At 39.5% G+C, this 25,055-nt stretch overlaps 1 protein-coding gene across 6 annotated transcripts in view; it reads left to right on the plus strand.

Annotated features, from left to right (window-relative positions):
• Positions 1-825: 825 nt before the first annotated feature.
• The window catches only part of CIT (citron rho-interacting serine/threonine kinase), a 92,199-nt gene continuing 67,969 nt past the window's right edge, over positions 826-25,055 (plus strand). For 5 of the 6 annotated variants that reach the window (XM_034791198.1, XM_034791199.1, XM_034791200.1 and 2 more), the window contains exons 1-10: positions 826-897; positions 3,492-3,616; positions 4,764-4,905; positions 6,200-6,375; positions 7,094-7,195; positions 7,885-8,027; positions 9,447-9,540; positions 13,980-14,183; positions 14,641-14,794; positions 24,067-24,247. In XM_034791198.1, coding sequence (XP_034647089.1) covers positions 3,521-3,616; positions 4,764-4,905; positions 6,200-6,375; positions 7,094-7,195; positions 7,885-8,027; positions 9,447-9,540; positions 13,980-14,183; positions 14,641-14,794; positions 24,067-24,247 — 1,292 coding nt within the window. In that variant the 5' untranslated portion in view covers positions 826-897; positions 3,492-3,520. Of the gene's footprint in view, positions 898-3,491; positions 3,617-4,763; positions 4,906-6,199; positions 6,376-7,093; positions 7,196-7,884; positions 8,028-9,446; positions 9,541-13,979; positions 14,184-14,640; positions 14,795-23,962; positions 24,248-25,055 lie in introns of those variants that run through there. The other variant, XM_034791203.1, reaches the window with a different exon arrangement.

A 25,055-nucleotide genomic window follows, 5' to 3' on the forward strand; every position in this document is an offset into this window, starting at 1 on the left:
CCACGGCCGTGCAGCAACCTCTTCACAGGCGGCTGGCGCCCTGGGCAGAGCACCCCGGTGATGCTTGGGAGGGCCCACGCTGCACTTCAGCATTTCCACGCCACCGAGCCAGTGACATTTTTGCATGATAATGCCTGCCTCTGTAATTTTCACTCCATGCATCTGAAGAAGTGGGGGTTTTACCCACGAAAGCTTATGCCCAAATAAATCTGTTAGTCTCTAAGGTGCCACAGGACCCTCTGTTGCTTTTTACAGATTCAGACTAACACGGCTACCCCTCTGATACTTGATACCAGACTCCTTGTTGTTTTTGTAGCTACAGACTAACACGGCTACCCCCTGATACTTGATTTTTGCATGAGGCTCACGCCACGTTGCTGGGGTGTGCTACCACGTACCCTCCTCTCGCCCACCCCGGCATTTCGTCTATGCGCCACCCTCCCTGGGAGGCCTATTCTCAGTGCTCCCCCCTCTTGCCTACATTGTGGTCCCGGGCAGGCCTCAGACGGTGGGGTGAGTGGCAGAGCGAGGCGCTGTACGCGGGCTGCCTCTTCTGGCGAGACCGAGCCCAGCCTCAGCCTCCAGGAAAGCCCAGTCTCGCTTTCCCTCAGGGGGGGAATGAGGAGAGGGAAACGCGACGGTTAGAACCGTTAACCATCCCCCCCCTGCGCGCGAGCACCGGCCTCAGAGCTGACTGACTCCTCCCACAACGATTTTCCGCCGGGGAGGGGCTGGGTGGACGCACGAACGTGCTCTGGGCGGAGCGTTCACGTCACCAGCAGGAACATTGGGCGATTGGCTAAGGCTGACGTCTGCCTCGCGTCACCGGAAATGACGGTGAGGGGGCCACTGCCCCCTGCTCCGTTCAAACCTGGATGGCGGCAAAGCAGAGCGGCGGTGGGTAGAAAGGCCCTGGGCGTGGGGGCGGCTGGGAACGTACGAGGTCTCGGAGAGCTACTTTGTGTGTCTGTTTGTAGGGGAGCCCGGCCCCTCCGTGGAGCGAGGGGACTCTTCCTTCCCCGCCGACTTTCCTGGGCTCCCCCTGGACCTAGGGAACGCTCCCCTTTCCCGTCATTGGGGGAGGGGCTCAGCCCCCCCCCCAACTAGTCTCCTCTCGTTAGCGGTTGGGGGTCTTTCGGGAGGGAGGGAGCCCCTTCCCCAGCTCTTGTTAGGGACTTGGGGTCGAGCCCCCATCCCTTCCCTTGGAGGGAGCTGAGCTCTCTCTGCAGGGAGGGGTCAGCCTACCCCCACTCCCCTCTCTTTCCTTGGAGAGATGGGGGTGTCAAGCCCTCCCAGTTCCCATCTCATTAGGCATTGAGATCTTCTTGGGAGCTGGGCTCTTCCTGCAGGGATGGTCGAGCCCCATAGGCCCCTTAAGTCCCCTCTCTTGGAGGGAGGGGGTCAAGCCCTCTTATTCTCCTCTCATTGGGGGCCTGCCCGTCCCTTCAGGCAGGGAGTTGCCAGCGCCCTCTCCTCCCCCCCAACCCCCAACACACATTGAGAGGCATCGCTTGGGTCGGGGCAGCTCTCAGCCTGTCCTTTGGGAGTAGAAGGCTTGGTGGTGACAGCTATACTAGGGCTCTCCTTCCTAGGTGGGATGAATGGCCCTTAAACCATTTGGTTATGAAATGTTGCAGTGAGGTGTCTTTTCCCTATGAGTTGAGTGCACTAGGCTAGCTGACAGGCCTCCTGCTTGGTTATAAAGCAGGTACAGTAGAACCTCAACGTTACGAACACCAGAGTTACAACTGACCAGTCAACCACAGACCTCATTTGGAACTGGAAGTATACAATGAGGCAGCAGCAGAGACAAAAGAAAAAAAAACAAATACAGTAGAGTACTGTGTTAAATGTAAACTACCAAAAAAAGTTAAAGCAGCATTTTTCTTTTGAATAGTAAAGTTTCAAAGCTGTATTACGTCAGTGTTGGCAGCTGTAAACTTTTAAAAGAATAGCCATAACTTTTTGTCCAGAGTTATGAACATTTCAGAGTTACGAACAACCTCCATTCCCCAGGTGTTCATAACTCTGGGGTTCTACTGTACTGTTAACCAACAAGTTTCATAGTCTCACCTCACAGCAGTGACAGAGGCATTCTAAGCTGTCTCAAGGATTTAGATCCACAGTTCCCATAAGTTTAGTGGGAGTTGTGCATCTAACTTTCCTAAACAGCTTTGAAAATCTCCCCTCGTGATTAAAGTTACGGTGTGAGTTTACAAAAACAACAAGGAGTCTGGTGGCACCTTAAAGACTAACAGATTTATTTGGGCATAAGCTTTCGTGAGTAAAAACCTCACGGATGTGAGTTTACAGATCCTGCTTGTGTATGAAGCCATAATCCTTCCTATAGTTACAAGTAACCTTTAGATTAACTGTGGCTGAGAGGGATTCTCTTTTCTCAATTATTAGGGGGTAGCTGTGTTAGTCTGTATCCACAGAAACAACGAGAAGTCCGGTGGCACTTTAAAGACTTAACAGATTTATTTGGGCATAAGCTTTTGTGGGTAAAAAAACCTCACTTCTTCAGATGCATGGAGTGAAAGTTACATATGCAGGCATTATATAATGACACATGAAGAGAAGGGAGTACCTCACAAGCGAAGAACCAGTGTTGACAGAGCCAATTCGATGTCTCAATGTCTTTATCTCAATTCTCAATGTCTTTATTTTGCATGTTTGGCAGCACTTTGTAGGATCTTGTTTGCTATTTCTCCTCTAAAGCATATGAGGCATGGTCCATGCCTTAAAATTAGATCGACCTAGTTTACATCACTCAGGGTTGTGAAAAATTTTGCACCCTGTGTGATGTAGTTAGGTCAACCAAACCTCTGTGAGGAGGTGGATTAACAACAAATTCTTTTAACTGAAATTTGATAAAATCACAAACATTTCTGTTGACCTTATGCATCCTGGTGTTAGTGCTGGGTGAATTTGTTTTGGCAAATAGTTTATTCACCAAAAAATGCAATTCTGGATTGACTGAACCTGTTCACGAATTCAGGTCAAATTTAGCAAATAGTTTCAGTCAAAAATGAGGGAATAATTTCCAAAAAAGTTGAAACATTTCTTTTTTGACACTTTGGAAATGAGACATTTTGATTTTTTTTTTTAAATGACATTTCGTTTATACATTTAGCTAGATTTAATTAGCTTCCCTTCCCGCAAAAAATGTTTAGTTTTGGGTCCAACCTGAAATGAAACTTTTTCAGTTTTTTATGTAGACAAGAAAAAAACAAAATATTATTGGTTCAGGTCACCCCACTGAACTGAAAAAACAATTATTCGCCCTGCCCTATGTAGGACTCTGTACTGTTACCCGTAGCTCAGAGCCTTCCACACGAAATATATTAGCAATAATGAGGTCCCTAGTGGACTTCATGGAGTCTTTTTCCCTAATTAGTTTTTAAAGCTTAAATTATCCGAGATTTCTTTTAAAATTTCCCCCTATTCAGAATATCTCCACTTGACAGCCCTTCCAACTTTCTTTTTAGGATGTATATTTCTGGGGTAAACTGTGAAGATGTTGAAGTTTAAATATGCTGTGCGGAGTCCGACGGAGCCAGCTTCCATGGAGACCATAGCTAGCCGTGCTTCTCGGCTGAACCTGCTCTTTCAGGTATAGGGAAGCGGGCATCAGACCTGATGAACTGCATCTTGTTTTCATCTATGTTCACTGTATAAAAATGTCTTGGGTTGTGTGGGCTACCAACTTTTGCCCAACTGATTTTTTGGAGGATGATAGAGAGGCTTCTTGCTAGAAGCTCAAAGTCTGCACCTAATTTGCATAAAGTATAGATGATTGCTGCTGACTATCTTTTAATATGGAGCTGTTGCTCACATACTATACATTTCAGATTAAGATGGAGCATTTGATGCTAAGTGGACTCTTCTGAGATGAAGATGGAACATTGCATGCTGGGACCTGTAGTCTTTGCAGGCTTCTCACTTGCACTTGAAGATGAGGGTAGTCATAAGCATCATTTGACTAACTAGCTGCACTTCAAGCATCTTTTTTTCAATTAGTGTCCAGGATTTAAACAGCCTTTTACTTCAAGTAAGAGTTGCTATGGTGATTGCCTAGATCAGGGGTTCTCAAACTTCATTGCACTGTGACCCACTTCTGACAACAAAAATTACTTCACGACCCCAGGAGGGGGACTGAAGCCTGAGCCCATCCAAGCCCCACCTCCCGGGGAGGGGAGGACAAAGCCCAAGGCAGGGGGCCGGTAATCTGAGCCCCGCCACCCAGGACTGAAGCCCTTGGGCTTTGGCTTCAGCCCCGGATGGTGGGGCTTGGGGTTGGCCCCGGGCCCCAGCAAGTTTAATGCCAGCACTGGTGACCCCATTAAAATGAGGTCGTGACCCACTTTGGGGTCCCGACCCACAGTTTGAGAACTGCTGGCCTAGATATTCCTGAAGCACATGGCAAAATCCATGGGCTAGTATAAAAATAGGACAACTTAAATCAGAAGCATTCTAAGGACCTAGAAAAAGAACAGGAATGATGTGATTTGGCCTTTTAGCTGCCTTTTTTGAGTTTTCTTCAAGGGAAAAAAGTAAAACGTTTGTACTAGTTGTGTACATCATTAATCACTATCTGATGTATTTAAAACAAACCTCTAAAATATTATTTGTTTAATTTCTGAAGCAGTGATTTTTTTTTTTTGTTATGGATAATATATAATCTGTTCCTATACATATGTTATTGATTTGAGGCTTTTCATTATTGTCTGAGACTCCATCTGCTGTTGCTTTTTTTTCAGGGGAAGCCACCCTTTGTGACTCAACAGCAGATGTCTCCTCTCTCCCGGGAAGGCATCCTTGATTCCCTATTCGTTCTTTTTGAAGAATGCAGCAATCCTGCTTTAATGAAAATTAAACATGTAGGCAACTTTGTAAAAAAGTGTAAGTTTTCTGAGACTAATTCTAGAACTAATTTGATGGATAGTAGTTAAAAGTATGGGCATTTAAATAACAAACTTAAATGCATAAAGCGTTAATATTGCTGTCTTTGATTTGCTTCTGTAACTGACTTTGTATGGGAACCTCCTGCATTTATGTGGAACTCCCCTGAACTTATTGGAGCTCTGTACATATGCAAAGGTCCACCTGCACAGTCAGCTGAAGGATTTAAAGTGCATCTTTTCTAATGTGATTTTGTAGTTATGATATAGTTCTGGTTCAGGAGGCACTTCTATTTTAAGCCCCTCAGAGTACTGCATACAGAATTGTTCTGGCTATAAACCATTGACAGATATGAACAAATTGGAAGGAATTTGGAGAATATGAGAATAATTAAAGGCTTGGCAGGACTGATTTAAGAAGGAAGATAAATATTTAATTATTTTAGCCTGGTGTAATATTTTAGATACCATGTATTATGCATGGTGTTTTGTGTATGTGAGCGGGTTGGTGGATATATCCTGTAAGCAGTAGGTTGGCACCTAAGAATTTTTTTCAGAGTAAACCCATTTTACTAGTGATATGCTGAGATTCTAAAGAGAACTGCATTATAATCAACTAGCATTTTTGCTAAGATCTAATTGCACAACATTTAGTTAAACAGAGTTTATAAGACTATCTATAATAGTTCCATCTAGTGACTTCCAATTATTACATATAGAGTGAAACTACTAGTGTTTGAAGACTAAAATAATGGAGAGAGAGGAATTGATTATCATGATCCAAGGAAGTATAACAAGGAACAATAGGATAAACTGAGCAAAGGAAAATTTAGGCTGAATATCAAGAAAAAATTGCTAGTAATTTCTGTTAGATTATAGAATAGTCTCTCTCAAGGGAAGTTGTGAGTAAGTGGTGAAAACCCTGCCATTGACTTCTAAAACTAGACTGGACAAAGTACTCTGACACAGTATGGAGTCTAATCTTGTATTGGCAGAGAATGATTGAGATGGTCTAATAGGTCTCCTTTATTTCTGATTTCTCTGATGCTATGAAAGGGGCTGAGTTACGGATGCTGTGCAAACTATCTTTGAATTTCCTGACTCTAAAATCACAGTCATAACTTTGCATTTGCATTTTTTAATAATTAATTATGCTTGATGTAGGTAATCAAATTATAAAGTGATTTAATATTTATTGAGGGCTTGGAACTAAAGGAATATTTCTTCCTTTGCTAAAACTGTAATCATCACAAAATGTCACTTGTCTAATGTAAAATAACTTCCATTTTATGCAGATTCAGAGACTGTAGCTGAGTTACGGGAACTGCTGCCCAGCGTGAAGGATTTTGAAGTAAAAAGTGTGGTGGGAAGTGGTCATTTTGCAGAAGTACAGGTGGTGAGAGAGAAGGTGACTGGTGATGTCTATGCTATGAAGGTGATGAACAAGGAGTCCTTGTTGGCACGAGAACATGTATGTGCATTCATTTATGGTATATTCTTTTAATTATGTCAGTAAACCTGCACAGTAGGCAGTGAGCATTTTCTGTCCTCTATTATTAAACTTTGATTAAAAACTTTGATGGGAAAGATGGTTCTAACTTGGAGTAAAATGATATAATAAAGAATTACACTAATATTTCATCAATAAATTCCACCTCATGGTGTTTAAGGTGATTTGGGATTATTGAATGAATTGCATTTAAGGTAGCATTATAATTTAATGTTTCACTATGTATTTATTGCAGAATTGGTCGTAGGATGCTCGGTCCTAATTGTGCTAGCATGGGTTCTTGTTCTTGTCTGATTTTCTTTTTCCTCAATTGGCGGTGATGGTATTATTTACTATTTTTATTATGGAAGTGTCTAAAAAGTGCCAAATGAGATTGGGGATCCATTATATTAAATATTGTGCAAACGTGTAATGAGAGATGGTGTTACCCTGGAGAGTTTCCTATCTAAACAAACAAGGCAATGAAGCGTGGGAAGGGAAATAGAGGTACAGAGAGGTGAAATGACTTTCCCAGATCACACAGCAGGTTAGTGGCAGATGATGGTTTGTAAGTAATTTTTGAATAAATGGCACATTATAAGCTTATGGCAATGATGGATGTTCCTCTGGAGCTAGGGAATTCTAATCCATTCTGCTACTTTTTATTAGGATTAAAACTAATCCATTTTTTGTTTTGTAGGTTTCGTTTTTTGAGGCAGAACTGAATATATTATCTAGGAGTAGCGGTACCTGGATCCCACAGTTACACTATGCATTTCAGGACAAAAAAAATCTGTACTTGGTAAGTGTAGATTTTTTTTCTCTTCTGTGGTGTTTAAGGTTGAACTTTTCTATGTTTGTATTAAACAGCATTGTGGTGGCTGGAAGTTGAACCTTTCCTTCTGTAAATTCTCCTACACTATAATTAGGCTTGGCAGAATTTTTGATTTTTTTTTTTTAACAATTTCAATGGATAATATTGATTTTTTTTTTTAATTTATTGTAAGCATTTTTTCTATTTTATCAATGTAACTTTTCAGAGTTGTGCAAAATTATAGGTCCTAAGCGCTTTTTTTTTTTTTTTTTTTTTTTTTCTCTCCTCGCAGTTTTGGGAAATTAATCAGAGTCAGACAATGAGGTGTGTGTCAGACAATAATTATTTAATGACAGACACTAAGATTCAAAAAGTTAAAGCTTTATAAATGTTAAAACAAGAAACTGTCAACATTGTATGTCAAAATTTTAGCCTTAAACTCTAATAAGCAACATTTTTCTTTCTTAGCCTATCTGTAAATTTCTATCATCAATAGATATAGTTTTCAATCAATTTGTGTATGTACAGTGAAATTGATGTTTATCTACATTTACTGATAAAATACAATCCTTCCAAGCCTAACTATAAGATTATCTGGCCTATGTAGTATTTAAGGGCTTAATGGGATGTCTTTTTGTGTGTCTGAACTACAGCCATGTCTCTAAAATTTCATTCAGGTTATGGAGTATCAACCTGGAGGAGACTTATTGTCACTCTTAAACCGATATGAAGACCAACTAGATGAAAGTATGGTGCAGTTTTATTTAGCAGAGCTGGTTTTGGCCATTCACAGTGTGCACCAGATGGGCTATGTACACCGGTAGGTGGGCATCTCTTTGAAATACACTTATGATTTTATCATTATAATTCTGGAATGAGTATTGGAGTGGTGAACTCCAAATCTCATATGACATCTATTCCAAGGTCTGTCTTTCGTACATGTTAGGAAAAAAATTAGAAAACAAATTATACTCCAGCTGCAGTTGTAGCTGAAGGCATTAAGTTTGGTGTAAACTCTGAAACTAATATGAAAGGATGGTGACAGATATGTTTGGAAGCTCAGTTACATTGTTTTGTACTATAGAAATATGAAGACATTTTACAACACTTGAGTTTGGATGTTTTTGGCACCAAATAATAAAATAAATTATTTGAACTGTTAAAGATTATTGAGGTGAGATGAGTGCTTTGGTAAAACAAAGCCAATATAGTATGAGGAGAGGCTGAGGGAACTGGGATTGTTTAGTCTGCAGAAGAGAAGAATGAGGGGGGATTTGATAGCTGCTTTCAACTACCTGAAAGGGGGTTCCAAAGAGGATGGATCTAGACTGTTCTCAGTGGTACCAGGTGACAGAACAAGGAATAATGGTCTCAAGTTGCAGTGGGATAGGTTTAGGTTGGATATTAGGAAAAACTTTTTCACTAGGAGGGTGGTGAAGCACTGGAATGGGTTACCTAGGGAGGTGGTGGAATCTCCTTCCTTAGAGGTTTTTAAGGTCAGGCTTGACAAAGCCCTGGCTGGGATGATTTAGTTGGGGATTAGGTCCTGCTTTGAGCAGGGGGTTGGACTAGATGACCTCCTGAGGTCCCTTCCAACCCTGATATTCTATGATTCTATGTTAGAGTATTTGGGTGCATGTATGCATTACAAGAATTTCTAAGGAACCCATCACCCTGGTACATGGATGTTCATTACAATCTGATACTCACCCCAAGTGTTCAGTCGTATGGACAGACAACACATATGTTCCAACCAACAGCAGCTGCTGCATGTAGGGCAGCAGGACACAGACTTTTAACAACTAGAAGACTACTTGGCTTTGAATGGAGTTTGAAAGAACAACAAAATAAGCTGGTTATAAGGACTTGGGTTGAGAACCATGTGATGTTGCATTGTCATTCAAGTTCAGCACATTGATGTGTCATGAAATAGCAATGCAACACCAGCTCCTCTCTTCTCTTTTCTTTCTGGTGGAAGAAATACATTTGTTATTAATTGTTGGTTCCTCCACGCTCCAGTGGGGAAAACTCAGTAGCTGACTGCCTAAAACCAAAGTTGTGAGTGGAGCAACAACTGGAAGTCTGGACCCCACAGAATCCCTATGTAGGGTTATGAAGAACAGCATGCAATTGAGGTGACACAGATTGAGTAGTAAGGAGATGTTATGTAGAAGTGACAGCAAGGAACAGCTACTGACTGGCATAGAGAGATTACTGATTGTATTGTGCTTACTTACAGAGATATCAAACCAGAGAATGTTCTCATTGACCGACTAGGACACATTAAACTGGTGGACTTTGGGTCAGCTGCCAAAATGACAGCGAACAAAACGGTAATAAAGTGTATATAAACTTTGTCTATGTCTTGTTTGGATACTTCAGTCAAAAATGAAAACCGATTTCATGTCCGTTCCTGACTGTTGCTACTTTATTCTTTTGTCTTTCCCATCTAATATGGAGTATTAATGATAATACTTAATGCTTTTCATCTTTTGAAGTATCTTCCATTGCTGTAGGTAGATCTGTAAACAGATTAGCTTATACAGGTTTTCGGTTGTGGATAGGGAAAGGACAAATCTTTTACAGTGCTTCCCTCCTCATGGCACTAAGGCTGTATTACAATGTGAATTCATACTTTAAAAGATCTTTGTAGCTGTTGATTTTCCTTTATTTTTCTCTAAAAGGTATTTTGCATTGGTATCACAAGAGTTCCCACTAAAACATTTGAGTGGACAGTACTACTTGTACACACACTTTTCAGAAATCCAAGTTAAAAAATCACATGAAAGGGTCTAAGGGCTTTTTCTCAGGAAGGCCCTGACTCATTAACATACTTAAACATGTGGAGAACTTAAGCACTTGTGTAGTCCAGTGAAATCCATTGGAACTATTTATGTAGTAAAAATGAAGTCAAATGAAGTAAAAATCTTAAATGAACCAAACTGTACTATAGAATTTATATGGATAGTAATTCCATGCTCTAATAATAATAATATAGCAGTAAGGATATACTACCGACCATCTGACCAGGGTGGTGATAGTGACTGTGAAATGCTCAGGGAGATTAAAATAAAAAACTCAGTAATAATGGGGGATTTCAACTATCCCCGTATTCACTGGGTATATGTCACCTCAGGGTGGGATGCAGAGATAAAGTTTCTTGACACCTTAAATGACTGCTTCTTGGAGCAGCTAGTCTGGGAACTCACAAGAGGAGAAGCAATTCTTTAGTTCTAAGTGGAGCACAGGATCTGGTCCAAGAGGTGAATATAGCCGGACTTCTTGGTAATAGTGACCATAATAAATTAAATTTAACATCCCTGTGGCGGGGAAGAAGCCCAACACTATAGCATTTAATTTCAGAAAGGGGGACTTAACAAAAATGAAGTTAGTTAAACAGAAATTAAAAGGTACAGCGCAAAAAGTGAAATCCCTGCAAGCTGCATGGAAACTTTTTAAAGACACCATAATAGAGACTCAACTTAAATGTATACCCCAAATTAAAAAAACAGAGAACCAAAAACATGTCCCGTGGCTAAACAACAAATTAAAAGAAGCAGTAAGAGGCAAAAGGGCACCCTTTAAAAAGTGGAAGTTAAATCATATTGAGGAAAATAGAAAGGAGCATAAACTCTGGCAAATGAAGTGTAAAAATATAATTAGGAAGGCCAAAAAAGAATTTGAAGAACAGCTAGCCAAAGACTCAAAAAGTAATAGCAAAAATTTTTTAAGTATATCAGAAACAGGAAGCCTCCTAAACAACCAGTGGGGCCACTGGACGATCCAGATGCTAAAGGAGCACTCAAGGACGATAAGGCCATTGCAGAGAAACTAAATGAGTTCTTTGCATCAGTCTTCACGGCTGAGGATGTGAGGGAGATTCCCAAATCTGAGCCATTCTTTTTAGGTAACAAATCTGAGGAACTGTCCCAGATTGAGGTGTCATCAGAGGAGGTGTTGGAACAAATTGATAAACTAAACAGTAATAGGTCACCAGGACCAGATGGTATTCACTCAAGAGTTCTGAAGGAACTCAAATGTGAAATTGCAGAACTACTAACTGTAGTCTGTAACCTCTCACTTAAATCAGCTCCTGTACCAAATGACTTGAGGATAGCTAATGTGATGCCAATTTTTAAAAAGGGCTCCAGAGGTGATCCCACCCCTTACAGGTCAGTAAGCCTGACTTCAGTACTGGGCAAACTGATTGAAACTATAGCAAAGAACAAAATGATCAGACATACAGATGAACATAATTTGTTGGGGAAGAGTCAACATGGTTTTTGTAAAGGGAAATCATGCCTTACCAATCTACTAGAATTCTTTGAGGGGGTCAACAAGCATGTGGACAAGGGGGATCTAGTGGATATAGTGTACTTATATTTTCAGAAAGCCTTTGACAAGGTCCCTTACCTCTCTCTTAAGCAAGGTAAGCTGTCATGGGATAACAGGGAAGGTAATCTTATGGATTGGTAACTGGTTAAAAGATAGGAAACAAAGGGTAGAAATAAATGGTCAGTTTTCAGAATGGAGAGAGGTAAATAGTGGTGTCCCCCAGGAGTCTGTACTGGGCCCAGTCCTATTCAACGTATTCACAAAAGATCTGGAAAAAGGGGTAAACAGTGAGGTGGCAAAATTTGCAGACGATACAAAACTACTTAAGATAGTTAAGTCCGAGGCAGACTGCGAAGAGCTACAAAAGGATCTCTCAAAACTGGGTGACTGAGCAACAAAATGGCAGATGAAATTCACTGTTGATAAATGCAAAGTAATGCACATTGGAAAACATAATTCCAACTATACATATAAAATGATGGAGTCTAAATTAGCTGTTACCACTTGAAAAAGAGATATTGGAGTCATTGTAGATAGTTCTCTGAAAACATCTGCTCAGTATATAGCAGCAGTCAAAAAAGCAAACAGAATGTTGGGAATCATTAAGAAAGGGATAGATAAAACAGAAAATATCATATTGCCTCTATATAAATCCATGGTATGCCCATGTCTTGAATACTGCATGCAGATGTGGTTGCCCCATCTCAAAAAAGATGTATTGGAATTGGAAAATTTTCAGAAAAGGGCAACAAAAATGATTAGGGGTATGGAATGGCTGTCATATGAGGAGAGATTAATAAGACTGAGACTTTTCAGCTTGGAAAAGAGACGACTAAGGGGGGATATAATAGAGGTTTATAAAATTGTGACTGGTGTGGAAAAAGTAAATAAGGAAGCGTTATTTACTCCTCATAACAGTAACTAGGGGTCACCAAATGAAATTAATAAGCAGCAGATTTAAAACACACAAAAAGAAGTATTTTTTCACACAACACAGTCAACCTGTGGAACTCCTTGCCAGAGGATATTGTGAAGGCCAAGACACTAACAGGGTTCAAAAAAAGAACTAGATAAGTTCATGGAGGATAGGTCCATCAATGGCTATTAGTCAGGATGGATAGGAATGGTATCCCTAGCTTCTGTTTGCCAGAAGTTGGGAATGGGTGACGGGATGGATAACTTGATGGTTACCTGTTCTGTTCATTCCCTCTGGGGCACCTGGCATTGGCCACTGTCGGAAGACAGGATACTGGGCTAGATGGACCTTTGGTCTTACCCAGTATGGTTGTTCTTATGTACTTATAAGTCTTGGTGAATCATGGCTAAATGTATTCAAAGTGTGGATGAAGGTGGCATATCTTGAACTCTATTGATACTCCAGTTTTAAAAGAGTCATTGGAGTTAGATTCTGAACACATTGCTTTCTAAATGAATAAAACCTTATTTAGGTTAAGGTTTTTTTCCAAGCTGTTTCTAAATTTAAAATATTACATACATTTTAAGAAGTGAGAATTTGAAATTAAAATATTTAGAAGCTCTATTTATAAATAGAATATACATTTCTAGTCTAGAGTCTGCTTTTGTTGTGTATATTTGGAATTTATATAAAGAGCCTTTCTTTATTGTGATCTTCCCTTGTATACTGTACTTTTATATCATCCAAATCTTTCTTTTATCAGAGCCCCCGTACCTTCTTATTACCTTTCACGTTCACTCTTTTCTCCCTTTTTTCATGTCTTCTATTTCTTCAACCTCCTGGCTATTGCGTTGCTCTCCCCTGCTGTTTTGTTTCATCCTATGCCAGTAGCAGTGTGAAAATGACTGTAATTTTGATGCCTGAAGAACCTGTTCAGAGCACTTCAGAGACCAGGATTCCAGTAAATTTTAGTTTCTGGTGGCATACGCAGAATGGAATGGTAGGGGAGAATGATGGATGAAATGTAGGGCCAGGAAGTCATGCTGAGAAATGTTGATCCCTAAATTTCACTTGTGTATGAGAATTTAGCTATATACTCCCATTAATGTCAGTGAAAGTTGCATCACTGGGCTATGCATACCACTTAAAACATCAGAGGTTAGTGCATGTGGTACCTCATGCTCTTTAGAATGCAACATTCTAAGTCTTGGTTACTTCAGTTGTATGTGGTTTGTAGAAACAATTAGCTCTTTTAATCTGTGTTAACTCACTTCATGTGGTGAATAGTTTTATCGGAAGTTATTAATTTTCAGTTTCCCTAACACTGTAACTAACTCTATATTAATTATCTTGCTCTCTGATTCTTTTCTAGGAAAGCTCCTACTTATAAATTTACTTGTAAACAGTGATGTAAAACCAGTTGCTTCTGTTCTTTATAAGCATGATGAAAAATTAATTTCAGTGCCAGGAAAATAATCAAGGGCAAGACTGCAACTTCACATGCAATGTCTTTATTTCCAGGTGAATGCCAGGCTGCCTGTTGGCACCCCAGACTACATGGCACCAGAGATGCTAACTGTTTTGAATGGGGATGGTAAAGCTTCACATGGCCCAGAGTGTGATTGGTGGTCTTTGGGAATCATTGCTTATGATATGATTTATGGAAAATCTCCATTCACTGAAGGGACCGCAACAAAAACCTTTAATAACATCATGAACTTCCAGGTAGAGAGGCCTTTCCTATATTTCAGGATAAAGAAGACTAGAACTAAAAATTCCTTTTTTTCTACAGCTGGAAAAAGGAGGTTCTAGATGTCTGTTATTTTGTCACATTTTAAGAGTTCTGTGAAACGTATTGAAAATGTTTCCCATATTCTCCTTGAATGTATGTCAATCATTTGACTATCTCAAGTTACTTCACTAATTATTATAAGAATTGTCTAAAAATAAGTCTGTGCAATTCATCAGTTAAGAAAGATTTCTCTGTGTCATGCCGTAGTATTGGTAAGATCTTCTTTGATGCACTGCAAAATTGGCACAAAGTATCTATTAGCAAAATACTTTCATTCCCATCTTGAACCTTAAAGTTTCTGGCATATCTCAGGTTAATGAAGATTTGAACCTAACAGCTTCAGATTCTGTTTTCCTACTGAGCAAAGAAATATTTTTATTTCAAATGCAGAGGTTCCTGAAGTTCCCAGAAGATGTGAAAGTCAGTAATGAATTTCTTGATCTGGTCCAGAGTCTGCTATGTGGGCTGAAGGAGAGGCTAGATTATGAGGGTCTCTGTTGCCATCCATTCTTCTCTAAAATTGACTGGAAAAACATCCGTAATAGTAAGCAGAACAATATTGTATTAAATATAGGTCCTTGATAACATGTGGGTATGAGTAAAATGAGTATTTGCTGAGTGTTTGAACTGATTGATCATTAAAAAAAGAAGCAGTACTGCATTATGGCAGCAGAAATGTTTTGAGGAATGATTGATTTATTCTGTTTTATGGCTAGGATGTGTTAATATACTGTATGTTATAACCTCACAGGTGAAAATTTAAGTAAAGAATGATATAAAATACAAGTGTATTCCTGCAACTCTTCCCCACTCCAGTCTGCCTACACCTTTATTTTGTTTTTGTTTTGTAGTTTATTCATCTTATTTCCTCTTACCACCTCATGATTCAATTTGTTATATGTGAATCATGCTCCTTTTACCTTCTGTTTGTAGTGACCTATGTCAGGGATGCTATAGGTATGGAGTTTGTGCTACTAGAAATTACAATAGAACAGGGATTTCCAAACTTTTTCATAGTATGGATCACGTCTAAATAGAGATTTTCTTGTGGACACGCCTGTTCACAATTGTGCAGGCCACCTTCTCCCCTGGTGACAAACAGCCGTGTGGCAAATACTTTTCCTTGTAAACAATGCCTGTAATATTAGGAAAGTAATGCAATTTAGCTGCTGGAAATACTGAGGTGCCAGCACCACATGTGAAGCCAAGTACTCCATTCACCAGTGGTCCTTGAACCTCTGATTTTAGAATACTATTCAGTTATTTAAACTGTGAGATCCTTGGGGCAAAGACCATGTCTTCCTTACATTTGGTACAGAGCTAAACAGATTGGCTACTCTGATTATTAAGCATCATAAGAGTAGTCTAGATTCTATGATTACTATTCGGCTGAGACTGCCAGCCTCAGATGACTATTTGTCCTCTTACTTTGGGGATTCTCGGGTTGAATATTGACACTCTCCTTCTTTTCAGCTTCAAGAATCCTAAACTTTTAGAACAGCTATTCTATCAAAACTGTTGGTTGTTACCTTTATAATATCATTGAGTTTTGATTGAGAAGTTTCTTATTATTTCAGCATGTCTGGTGCAGATTGCAGCTCATGCTTCATCTTTCTCTTGAGCCATCTCTTAGTTCACCAGTTTTTGTTCTCGAGGTTCCTATATTGATTGAGTTTAGACCTTAATCTTTTCAAAGGTACCTTGGATGCTGTGGAAAATGGTGAATTGGAATCCATTCCAGTGCCACCTCGGCAATCTGCTTGTCTGGCATTCTGGAAACTGCCCAAGTTAGTTGGTGTTGCCTTGCCATTTCACAGAACAATGATGCTGACTGACTATTCAATTATTAGGCATTCTTGGGGTTCTTTTGAATGTCCAAATAGCCATGCAAGCAAAAAGAAAACCCTCCAAACCTATTTCCATCTGTAACTGACCTGAAGATTGTGCCCTAGTCTGTTAGATACAGACCTAGCCATGGTGAGATCAATACAGTTGTGACCTATAGGCTAAATTATTATGACTCATGTAGGAATGAAGCCATACCCCATGAAAAAGTTGTAATTGGTACAAAACACAGCAGTACTTCTTTAGCAACAGAATAAATACATCACCCTGGAGCTTTGCTCTCTTTACTTGTTCCCCATTAACTAAGTTTGTCCAGGTCAATGTCTGTCCTATTCAGAGCTGTCAGGAGTTAGCTTCCAGAAAGATTGCTGCTCTCTCCATCAGCTTGACTTCTCTTGACAGTTATGTTCAACTGCAGCAATGAAACTGTCAACCAGTAGTGGGATACTTGTGAGAGCAGGAAGTGGAACTTTCACAGGAGCTAGACATAGGCTATGGAGCTCGCTCCCATGAGTTGATGATCATGGACCTAACCACTTTCAGAATAAAATGTAAAACTTATTCCTTTGACATGTCTTTCACTAAATAAGTTCTATATGCGCGCACACACACAGAAACTCACCTATAAAACAATCCAAGTTATTTCTCTTTCAGGATGAGAAGGAAGAAAGCAATAGTGTTACTTGTAAGTATTTGGGAGGTACTCCATCACTGTTGTAACTGGGGCTATGTAGGCACCTAGATAATCAGCCTAACTCTACCCCTTTCAGCTGAAAATTTGTGCTGTTAATACTGACAAAAACAGCCTTTAACTTTTTGTTGTTATGGGAACTTATAAACCAATTATTGGTTTTGCATTTAAACCGTATCTTCTCTTCCCCTGAGATAGGCACTTCTATAAAGCTTCCAACCTCCATGGGTTCAGGCAGCAGGAATCTGAAGTCGGCTCCTAAATGTAGAAGTAGAATGCAGCACTAAGTCCCCCCAGGGCAGCCAGCTGAATCTGCTCCAGTAGGTGTTTGAAACAGCTTTTTGTTGTTAGTTTGCACCTTACTAGACGCATACTAGTAAAACCTAATATAGGCTCTCTGCCCTGTATTTATTTACTTTTGCTGTTTACTGAAGTTTATTATTACAGAACATTCACTTCCTAAAGATTGCATGTTGATTTACTTGACATAATGTACTGCAAAAGGTTTGGATTGTGTATTTAGTATTTTACATAGAGTAAAAATTATATTGGTAGCCAGAATAATTATACTTATCTGTCAGTTAAATAATAATCAGGGTTTAGACTGGAAAATTGAGAACATTGCTCTTAAAGTATGTTAAAAGAATCCAGAATAAGAGAGACGGAGGAAACTGGGTATGATGTGCTGCTTGCTTACTGGCCAGAAGATTTCAAGCTATCCAATAAGCTTTTCATAACTGTAGTTTCATGTTTTATTGTTTTTTAAAATCAGTAAATTACATTAGCCATTTAATTTGAATCTAAAATTACAAAAGTAATCTTATGAAGTACAGTTGAGAAGTGGTCAGGAGGATTTTTACTTTAATCTAAATACAAAACACACAGGGCAAGGACAGTATTTCCTTTGGGGATTGTCCTGTAGTTGCTCTTTGGCAAAGTCCAAAGGAAAATGGTAGCAGTCATAGCAGTAACTAACAGCGCAGCAAGTAACAGAAGATCTTAAAGGGCAGGGCAGAATATTGACCTGTATGAAATTAATCCAAAGTTATCTGAGAAGAAAGGAAGGAACTTTACATCTTGGTGCAAAGGAAGGTGTGTGATAGAGAGATGGAGACTACCTCTGGAGAAATGTCTTCATAAAAAAAAAAAAAATCCACTGTATTCATTCTTCCCAATCTGAGACGCCTGAGGTAGTGTCATGACAGAGGAGAGATCCAAGTGAACCCGGTGGTGCTGAAGCATTTCTTCTTCTCTGACTTGGCCTGAGGAATGATCTCATGGCTTTGGGAAGAACACTCTTCTTGTAAATGGCAGTGGACAATGTAGCTAAATACATAGTGATATTTCCCCCCCACCCCATTATTGCTCTTTCATACAGCAAGCCAAATGCTTTGGCTATGTACCCCTCTTAGCAGAGAAAGGGAAAGAGTGCTCATATCAGAGGATTCCATAAAGGTTGGAGTAGCATTTGAATATGGGAAACTGAAAAGCAAAGGAAACTGAAGCAATTACTTGAGACTTTCAGAAGTACCCTTCTGATGAAAGATGATAGTTTAATAAGCAGGATAAAATGTTTAAGAATAGCAAGCAGAAAGTGAGTTGTAGAAAAGGTTAGTGGACAGGAGGAAACAGAACCAGGGAGAATATAGCAGAGAGATAAATGTGAAAACTACTTGAAAGGACAAATATCTTCCTGTTTCTCTTTGCATGGAGTTTGTATGATATTCAGGTATTTATGTAATGTAATTTTTTTGAGAAATGGGGGTCAGTTTACCAGTATAAGTGACTCCAAATCATGCATCCTTACAATATGATAGTGTATTCCAGGGGTAGGCAACCTATAGCACACGTGCCAAAGGCGGCACGCGAGCTGATTTCAGTGGCACTCTCACTGCCCGGGTCCGGACCACCAGTCCGGGGGGGGTCTGCATTTTAATTTAATTTTAAATAAAGCTTCTTGCACATTTTAAAAACATTGTTTACTTTATATACAACAATAGTTTAGTTATATATTATAGACTTATAGGAAGAGACTTTCTAAAAACATTAAAATGTATTACTGGCACGTGAAACCTTAAATTACAGTGACTAAGTGAAGACTCGGCACACCACTTCTGAAAAGTTGCTGACCCCTGGTCTATTCTGCAAGACATACATTGTGGGAATGTCTCCCACAAATTAAATGTGGATAGCTGAATGTCAGGAAATTGTCGAACATGTAAGGCTTTTAAAGTTCGCTTCAAATACTCCAGTATTGAGATCATCTCATTTTTGAGCCCTCATATCTCCCAAATGCCTTTCACAAGGGTCCATAAGAATTTAGCTCATGGAATGCCTGCTTACTATCTGCATCCCTTTTCTGCATAGTCTCCCAGAGAAAAGATGGCTTTTTCACATCTAAAAGCAGAAAGACCCTGCTGAAATGTTTCTAGTATGACCTGAATTCTATTTGTCTGCTGCTGTATTGATGAGGGAGAAAAAACTTGTGTGTGAATGGGCTTAAGGAAAAATTGTTTTAGAATGGGCTTAAGGAAAAATTAGGGCTTTTTGCCATCTACTATAGTGTCTTATAGCTTATAAATTTACTCACTTTTTGTCACATGGCACATAGTTCTCAAATTACTTATTTGCCTTGTTTTTATATTATATGGTGATAACTATTACATTTTGTATTTTTTCACTAAGATATTGTTGGTCTTCAATAATAAAAAATACATGGTTTGTTTTTTTCTTTTTATTAATCACCAGTTTGGTAGGCAGTAACTGAAGCCAACACAGATTTGGAGGGGCACTGCTGTTAACTGAAATAAGAATATATCTTGGGAAGATAATTGCCTTCAAACAATGGAAAAGATTCAAAAGTAGCTTCTTGTACAGTTGGTGAATATTGTTTATAGCTGGGATAGGCCTATTGTATATTAGTACTCATTGGCTACACTGATACTGACTTGGTGTGCCCGAACCCACTTATCCACTGATACTTTAAAAACTCTTGCACCCCCATCTGGGTCTATGCTGGTTATGTGATATGTATGCATCTCTTCACCTTTGCAACTGATACCTGTAATCCCTCATAAATCAAGCCTGATCCCAGATGCACAGTACCTTCCCTCTTAACTGTATATTTAATTTTTAAACATTAATTTTAATAACATATTTATAACCTTTTGCAGTTAGGCGGTTCTAGATCAAATATTCTTAAAGATATAATTCAGAGCTGATGCTGTCCTTTGTTGGGTTTTCCATAAATATTACTGAAAGTACAAGATACTAATGCTCAATCTACTTGCCATTGGAAACGCAGTATACGTTTTTGACAACGGGAAGAATAGGTTATATCATAGAACAAGACAAGATACATTTCTATTCTGTAGTTCCTCCAAATCCCCTAGTCCAGTAAGGTCTGTCTTTGACCTAGAAGAGGGGAATCCCAGGGAAATGCAGTATCCAATCTCTAAAGTTACATAGAAATAATTTGAAATTATGGAGTTGATTGTATTATTCCTTGAACTAGGCATAAATACACATATTAACACAGTTCAAAAACAGTTTTTCATTTAGTATAATTATAAAGATGATGATAAACTGGGTAATTACTGCAGTGCTATTTTTTTAATTTATCAGCATATGACACCCCCTTACCTCCAGAAGTCATTCTTTAGAACAGATGGATGAGGGTTATATACCTCCTCCATAAGAGGGGTATCTGAGTAAGCAATTGATTCTAATGTAATGTGCAGTTCTCTAGAAGGCATTTAAATAATAAACAGCACATGTGGTCATTTGCAGCATATTACAGGCAGAAAATGATCCATGTATCAATCAGTTTTTATAAGATTGAAGTATCAGGATTAGAATATCCTGTTTGTAGCATAGTTTTGTCTCCTTTTGAATAAACCTGGAGAGGGAGAAAATGTGAATCTTCTGAGCAAATCTCTAGTTTTGCCAGATACAATGGCATGTATTTGCTATTCAGTTCCCAGAGTCTTACTATGATCTCTTTTAAGTGGTTCTTTTTTTTTTTTTTTTTTTTTTAAGAAGCACTTGAGAATAGCCTCAATATGAACACGCTTACATCTTTGTATTCGCTAGTCTTCATCTTGTTATTTTGAGGCTACCATAATTATAGAGGAATGAGAATTCTCTGGTTTTAAACAAGAAATAATTGGCCAGTTCTGGTTACCCAAGGACCCTTTCATAGACATGCATTTAAACCTTGTTAACCAACCAAATTGCTCCCTTTTCTCAGCCTGTTATATAAGCTGCACCAATTATTTTACAGGCAGTTTCAAGAGACAAGCAGGGGAATGCCTCAATCTCAGGAATAAAGGAGTCTAAAGACATTACCAAGTAATTAGTAAAACCAACCAAGCAAAGCAGATCTAGCATATCTCTTTCCAAGTGTGTCCCTTTTCACTCCTGTGAGTTTGTTCTCATTCAAAGTGGTCTGAAACTTACCTCTGAAGAAATTCATTTTTCCCCTTTCAGTCACTGTCAGCAGTTCTGATCCACTTGCAGCCAGCGGTGTGTTTGTTGAATGACTTTTTTTTTTCCCTTGCCATTGTTTCTTGATAGTAATATGGTAACAAGGTTAGAAAGAAGAGCTTCTCAACTGTGTTAGGTTGGTAATAGCTCTTCTCACATGCATGCCTCTCCAGGAGATGCAAAGCAAAGGGCAAATTCAGGTTTCTTCCCTTTCAGCTAGCGTTCTCTGTGTCTCTCTCCTTTGTGCAGAGCTTTTATTAAACATCAGAAGAAATTGCAGTAGAAAATGATGTGATATTAAAATTAGCTTTCTCTTTCTAGAAGTCCTATTTCCTTTCCATCTTTAGCTTTCTTCAACCATATGAAGATGTTGCTATTGGGTATTGTGATGTATCTTGTTCCTCCTTGCTTCCGTTGTTCTTCCATTGAGTGCTATTTATCTTTTATTGCTATACTTATTTTAAGCATATTTAAATTAGCTCTACCACTGTAGTCTGAGAGGGGACTTTTAGAAGATACTTATTAATGGTGAGAGGAAAGTTTCTTGCCTTTAATTGTAGTTGCCTGAGAATGGTTCCTCTGTAGATTCCCACTACTTTCTGATGAAAGGTGAGATTCTATCTCTCTCTTTATTTCTAACTTGAACAAATCTGTTAAATATTAAATGATACGGTCTTATATAGAGTTATAATATACACCTTCCTTTTCTGTTAAGGTATGTTTTTGGCTACTCTTACAAGAGGGGTTCTAGACTTTACCATATCAACTAGATAGTCTTCTCCTTCCTTTATTGCTCTGTCTCATCAATCCAATCTCTTTTTAAATCTTAGATGGGGGCAGGGGCAATAAACCTTTTAAAGGGTGCCCATAGGCCTTTTCATTCTGGATGCTGAAAATAAAATGTATTACCTATATTTCTTCCCTTTGCCACTCTTTAACTCTTAACTTTGCAAAGCATTTTGGGGTGCTATTTGTATGAAAAACGTTATAGCTAATGAAGTTGTATTGTAATCTATTGCTCCTGTGTTTGTGTGAGTGAGAGTGCTAGACAGAAGAGCTATAACTAGATGTCCTATTAAGAGAATTCAATCTGTAATACAGTTCTCATCCTATTAAACATTTGCAATTTTTTTAAACCAATAAAGTATCAGAACCTATTTGTTTGATATTGACAAAGAAGATTTGAATGCTCCAGAGACTGTTTGAAAAGTAATATAATTTCCTTATTAATTTTTCATTCATCCTACTCCAATGTTCTTGAAACTATGGTATGTGAGCAGTAGCTTCCCAGCTTGGTGGACCTTCCTTCCTTTTCCCGATTTGGAAGCTGTGTCAGCATGGCTCCCTGGAGAGCCACTAATAGAGCATGCATGTATTGTTGCAATTTACTGATTTAAACAGGCAGATTTTTGCCTATGAATGCTGGTCTGGTGGTAGCTTGGTGTTGGTCTGCTGTTAGCTTATACACAAATTAGTGTAGAAAATTAAGAGTTAAAAATTGAGCTGTGAAAGGATTTGGCAACCTAGAGGGAGCTAGCAAGCTCCAGCAGTGACTCATTCTGCTTGTGTCAGTCAGATAAGCATCAGCATCTGTCACGAATACAGGCAGGTAGGGTTAAACTTAGAGCATGCACAGAGTGAGGAGCAGGGAGCCTGCACTGCAGGGGCTGTAATGTTTGTTCCCGGTTCTTCAATTCTCATCAGCCCTTCAGCTACAGGAGATCTATACTGGATCCATGGTAACGGTTTTAGCACACAACACTTCCATCAGTTTGTAACAATGGGCTGTGTTCTAGTTGCGGACTGAAGAGCTGTCTGCTTCATAGAGCAAAAAAGAGCTTAGTAGATTTGCAGGGAGTGAAGACCTGAATGATGAAATTAAAAAAAAAAAAAAATCTTGGGAGGAAACATGCTTTTATGAGGTAGGAATTGCACAGCAAGCTTTTACATTCATTCTTTTCACACATGCAGCCAAACCAGCAGGGACCTGGGGTGCTGCACATCATTTAAAAGAACTTATCCTTTTGTTTTGTTGCGTTAATTAAACTGCAGCAAATGTTAGAAGATGGGCTGAAATTAAACAACTGGTTAACAAGTTAAGATATTTTGATTTAAAAATTAGAGTAAGAAATAGATTATAATTCCTGCCATCGATACCTCTATTCAGATTGTATCGGAGCCAGACTGCAGTGGTGTCCCACCAAGAGTTCCAAATCCTAAGCAAGCTGTCTTGGGGAAGCAAATCTTTATTTCTTTTTCTCCCTCCTCCTAGACCTATTTGGGTTTAGTAGCTGCAGCATGTTGAAATCTTCCAGGAACAAGATACGTTTACTGATGGTAACAAGAACCAGAAATCTGGACTGGGGAGGCTGCTGGTAGAGGTGATAGGCAGAAATTATTCCTTAGCTGGCTAGCAAGGTAGCTGACTCTATTCTCATGAAGTAGTTTACTCCACTAATTCGGTGGCTTAGAGACATCTTTGTTTTTCTAGAAAAATCAGGAAGAAATAACCTGTAAATATGAGTCCAAAGCTTTTCTTAGCCTGGTGCCTTTGACTCAAAAGACCAGTTTAACCAGCATGGGAGACACTGTGCCTGCAGAATGGTAGCCATGTTGGTAGCTGAAGGGTTAATCTCTTGTTGCTGTAATACGATTTGAGAGCAGCAGCTCAGTCTGCTTGTGTTAGCAAGATTAAAAGCAGGAGCTGCAGTGCCATTGCAAGCATTGAATGAATGGGACCGTTGCAGAGCAAACTGTAGCTGAAATTTGTCTTTTCTCCTTGTTTTTTCCACCAGCTCCTCCCCCCTTCGTTCCTACCCTCAGGTCTGATGATGACACCTCAAATTTTGATGAACCAGAGAAGAATTCGCGGGTTTTATCCTCTCCGCGGCAGTTGAACCCAGCCGGCTTCTCGGGTGAAGATTTGCCGTTTGTGGGGTTTTCCTTCATCAAGGCTCTGGGGATCCTCAGATCAGAGTAAGTGGGAATTACTGTCTAAGTGAACAGGATCAGTACAAGAAAATCAGGGCTTGTACTGGGGAGGGGGTGGGGGAGGGGGAAAGCTGCTTTTAACTGGCCTGCGCTCTGCTGTAGGGAAGCTGACCGCTTTAGGCTCTATCTGTTGCTGCCGTGGGTTTGTATATTTAATATTGTTCTCTGGTTTTGTGTGGAAATTAAGGCTGGTTCTGAAACTGACATTGCTAAAATTGTGATTTGGTTACTTTGCATTAGTTGTGTTTGCTGTTCCCTGGAGAGGAGTGGGCAGTCTGATTTCTTTTTTTTCCCAGGTCTCTGGAAGAAGGAAAATCCTATGGAGTTCAGAGGCTGAAGTGGGGGTATGTTCTGTTAGGTCAGAAATGCAGAGACTGGTTGTCACGAAACTAGGGGTGGGTGTGAGGCTGAATCAGTGATCCACAGAGATGGAGCTCCACTAATCCAGAAGTGTGTGTTGATGGGTCAGTGAACCAGAGATAGAGCTTCACTGAGCTGGCGGTGTGTACTGCTCGATCAAGTTAAACACTGAGACTGGGCATTGCTGTATATTGGATGTGTTATGGGGTCAGAGAGCCACAGACAGTGCAGGGGGTGAGGAACTGAGATCCATAAAAACTGGTCTTCATTTGGGAAGGAATTAGGGTTTCAGAGAGAGAACTGAGACAGGAAAAAGAAGCACGTAAATGGCATGGTGTAAACCTCTTTGACCTGGTGAGTCCTTGGTTCCTGGTGTTAGAGCTAATGAGAAAAGCATTCGTGCAGCACATCAAATTGAGGAATCCTTATTCCA

Source organism: Trachemys scripta, chromosome 15 (assembly GCF_013100865.1).
Source record: "Trachemys scripta elegans isolate TJP31775 chromosome 15, CAS_Tse_1.0, whole genome shotgun sequence".
NCBI classification, from domain to species: Eukaryota; Metazoa; Chordata; order Testudines; family Emydidae; genus Trachemys; species Trachemys scripta.